Source organism: Pteropus vampyrus, unplaced genomic scaffold (genome assembly GCF_000151845.1).
Source record: "Pteropus vampyrus isolate Shadow unplaced genomic scaffold, Pvam_2.0 Scaffold426, whole genome shotgun sequence".
Taxonomy (NCBI): domain Eukaryota; kingdom Metazoa; phylum Chordata; class Mammalia; order Chiroptera; family Pteropodidae; genus Pteropus; species Pteropus vampyrus.
The window spans coordinates 351630-354034 of NW_011889207.1; the positions used below are offsets into that span (position 1 = coordinate 351630).

The 2405-nt window shown below is 65.5% G+C and overlaps 1 protein-coding gene across 3 annotated transcripts in view; it reads right to left on the reverse strand.

Annotated features, from left to right (window-relative positions):
- Positions 1-355: 355 nt before the first annotated feature.
- S100A16 (S100 calcium binding protein A16) overlaps positions 356-2405 on the reverse strand; it is a 5416-nt gene continuing 3366 nt past the window's right edge. For all 3 annotated transcript variants that reach the window (XM_011381055.2, XM_011381057.2, XM_011381056.2), the window contains exons 2-3: positions 1341-1518; positions 356-1137 (exon numbers count right to left, since the gene is read on the reverse strand). In XM_011381055.2, coding sequence (XP_011379357.1) covers positions 979-1137; positions 1341-1493 — 312 coding nt within the window. In that variant the 5' untranslated portion in view covers positions 1494-1518 and the 3' untranslated portion in view covers positions 356-978. The remainder of the gene's footprint in view (positions 1138-1340; positions 1519-2405) is intronic.

The window sequence follows — 2405 nt, forward strand, 5'->3', positions numbered from 1 at the left end:
CAGGGCAGCTGGCGTGGTCCCCCCCACACCAGCCGCAAGTGGTACTTTCCTTGCCCCTCCCGCCTTGTACCCCTACTTTTCCCATCCCATCAACCTCTCTGTGCAGCAGAGGATTCGAGGCCTTGGCACAGTCGTGGCTCAAGCCTGGGGGTCACGGCCCTCTCCCGGCCGGCACTGCAGTGAGGACCAGGTGGACACAGGGTGTGCCCGGAAGGCGAGGTGGAGTCCGTGTCTGGGCCAGGACAAGACGTGGCCCTTTCCCAGAGCTGCTTCCTTGCTCTGCCCTTGGGGTTTCTCTGGGAGAGTCCCCCTTGCCTCAGGCGCCCCGGGCAAAGACCACCAAGCTTGAAGAGGCTCCAAGGTGTGGAGAGGTTTTAATAAGCATCACAAAGGGACTGGGCCGAGGGGGACACAAACTCCAAATCCAGCCTTTTCTGCCATGCTTCCGCAGCTGAGCAGGAGGGAGGAGGCTCGACCCTGCTTAGCTGTTCCCAGCCCGAGAGACGGCTGCTGGGCAGGTCCCGGAAGGCTCCTGCACCCAGCAGGGGAGCCCAGGGGACTCCTTTGGGGGAGACCTTTGCTCCTGCAGCCAGGAGCAGGAAGACCTGGGGCAGCGACCAGACCCCGGGAGGTCAGGAGAGACGCAGAATCCGGTGGGCACATCAGCCGCCAGAAGGGGGGATGGGCTGAGGAAGCTCTCGGGGTCTCTGAACAGCACGAGATCTCACAGAGGGGCTTCCAGGGCCTGCTGGCTCCAAGGACTGAGACCCTTGGGGGGCACCCTCAGGGAGACGCTCTGAAGTAACATCACACCTTCCCCCTGCTCGGCAAAGGTCAGCAGAAGGTCTGGAGGGAGAAGTTGAGGACGGGGCCTGGGTGGGCGAGAGGCTGAGGAGGGAGCGTGGGAGGAGCACGAGGGGCCGGGCGTCGGGCATCCGGGCATCCGGGCATCCATGCCGCGGCAGGCGGGGCGGTGCTCTAGCTGCTGCTCTGCTGCTCCTGCTGGCGGATGAGGTTGGCGATGGGGCTGGTGATGCCGCCTATCAAGGTCCAGTACTCGTCGAAGCTGATGCGGCCGTCGTGGTTGGCGTCCAGGTTCTGGATGAGCTTGTCAGCAGCCTTCCGGTTCCTTGTGTCCTGGGGAGGAACCGGGGTGAGCAGTGCTGAGCGCGGCAGAGCCCCAGACAGAGCCCCCGCAGGGGCTGGCCACCACAGCCAGAATCCTCACTGCCTGGGAGACGGGAGAGAGGCCTGGGCGGGGTCGAGACCGTGGTTTTGGGGGGACAGAGGCTGCCGTGGGGAAGGACCCCTCAGGGGACAAGGGCTTCGGGCGGCCTCACCGTCAGCATGTGGTTGAGCTCCTTCTGCAGCATCTTCCGGAAGCTGCTCTTGCTGATCTTGTTCTTGACCAGGCTGTGCTTAGACACGTACTTGTAGAAGTTCTCCACCAGGACCACGACCGCCTTCTCCAGCTCGGTGTAGCCGTCCTCCATGGCGGCGCCTCACTCCCCACGGGGCCTGCGGCGCGGAGAAGCGCGGGTGAGCCCCCCACGGCCACGCCCGGCGCGCATGCCTGGGCCCCCCCACCACCACCACGCCCGCGGAGGGAGGGAGCCGGAGAGGGAGGCCCAGGGTGGGCGCGGGGGCGGACCTGGAATGACAGCTATGTGCTGCTCTAACCCAGGTGCTCCCCACTCAACCGCCTTAACAGGTTCTCCAGGCCCTGCCCCTGCCCCTGCCCCTGCCCGTGCCCCAGGCGCCCGGCTTGTCAGAGGCCCAAGAGATCAAGAGGCTCCGTGGGAAGAGCGCGCCCGTGCCTCCGCCCTCGGCACCCTGGCCCTCCCGTCCACTGTCCTGGGAGCCAACAGTCAGGACCTGCTGGGAGCCGCCAAGGGGCTGGCACGGCAGGAGCCAGGGTTCCCCCAGCAGGACCCGCGGAGACTCCAGCACCAGGCAACAAAGCAGGCGGCAGGAACCGCCCAGTCCCTTCGGCCAGGCGCCAGGATAGTGAGTCCAGGGCCTCAGACGTCCTGAGCCATTGAGTAGGACATTTCGTAGGCCCCCAGCCTAGCCCTCCTCACGCCCACACTGAGACATACAGCAGGACCCAAGAATCCCTCATCCCATCACCAAAGGAGGAGCCAGGCCCGGTCTGCCCAGCTGGAGACAGCCGCAGGCAGCCAAAGGCCACAGTCACCCCCTTGCCCCAAGACAAAAGGCACTCACATCGCCAGCGGATACAGCCTTCTGAATAACAGGATATGAAGGGAACTGGCGGATGTAGGATGCATTCTGTGAGTCGCCGCCCATGCCCAAAGCCCCCCCAAGTGAACCCGGGCAAATGAGCCTCCCCTCCCGCCCCCAAGCCCAGGAATGAGCTGCAGCCACCGTGCCCATCGGGTCCC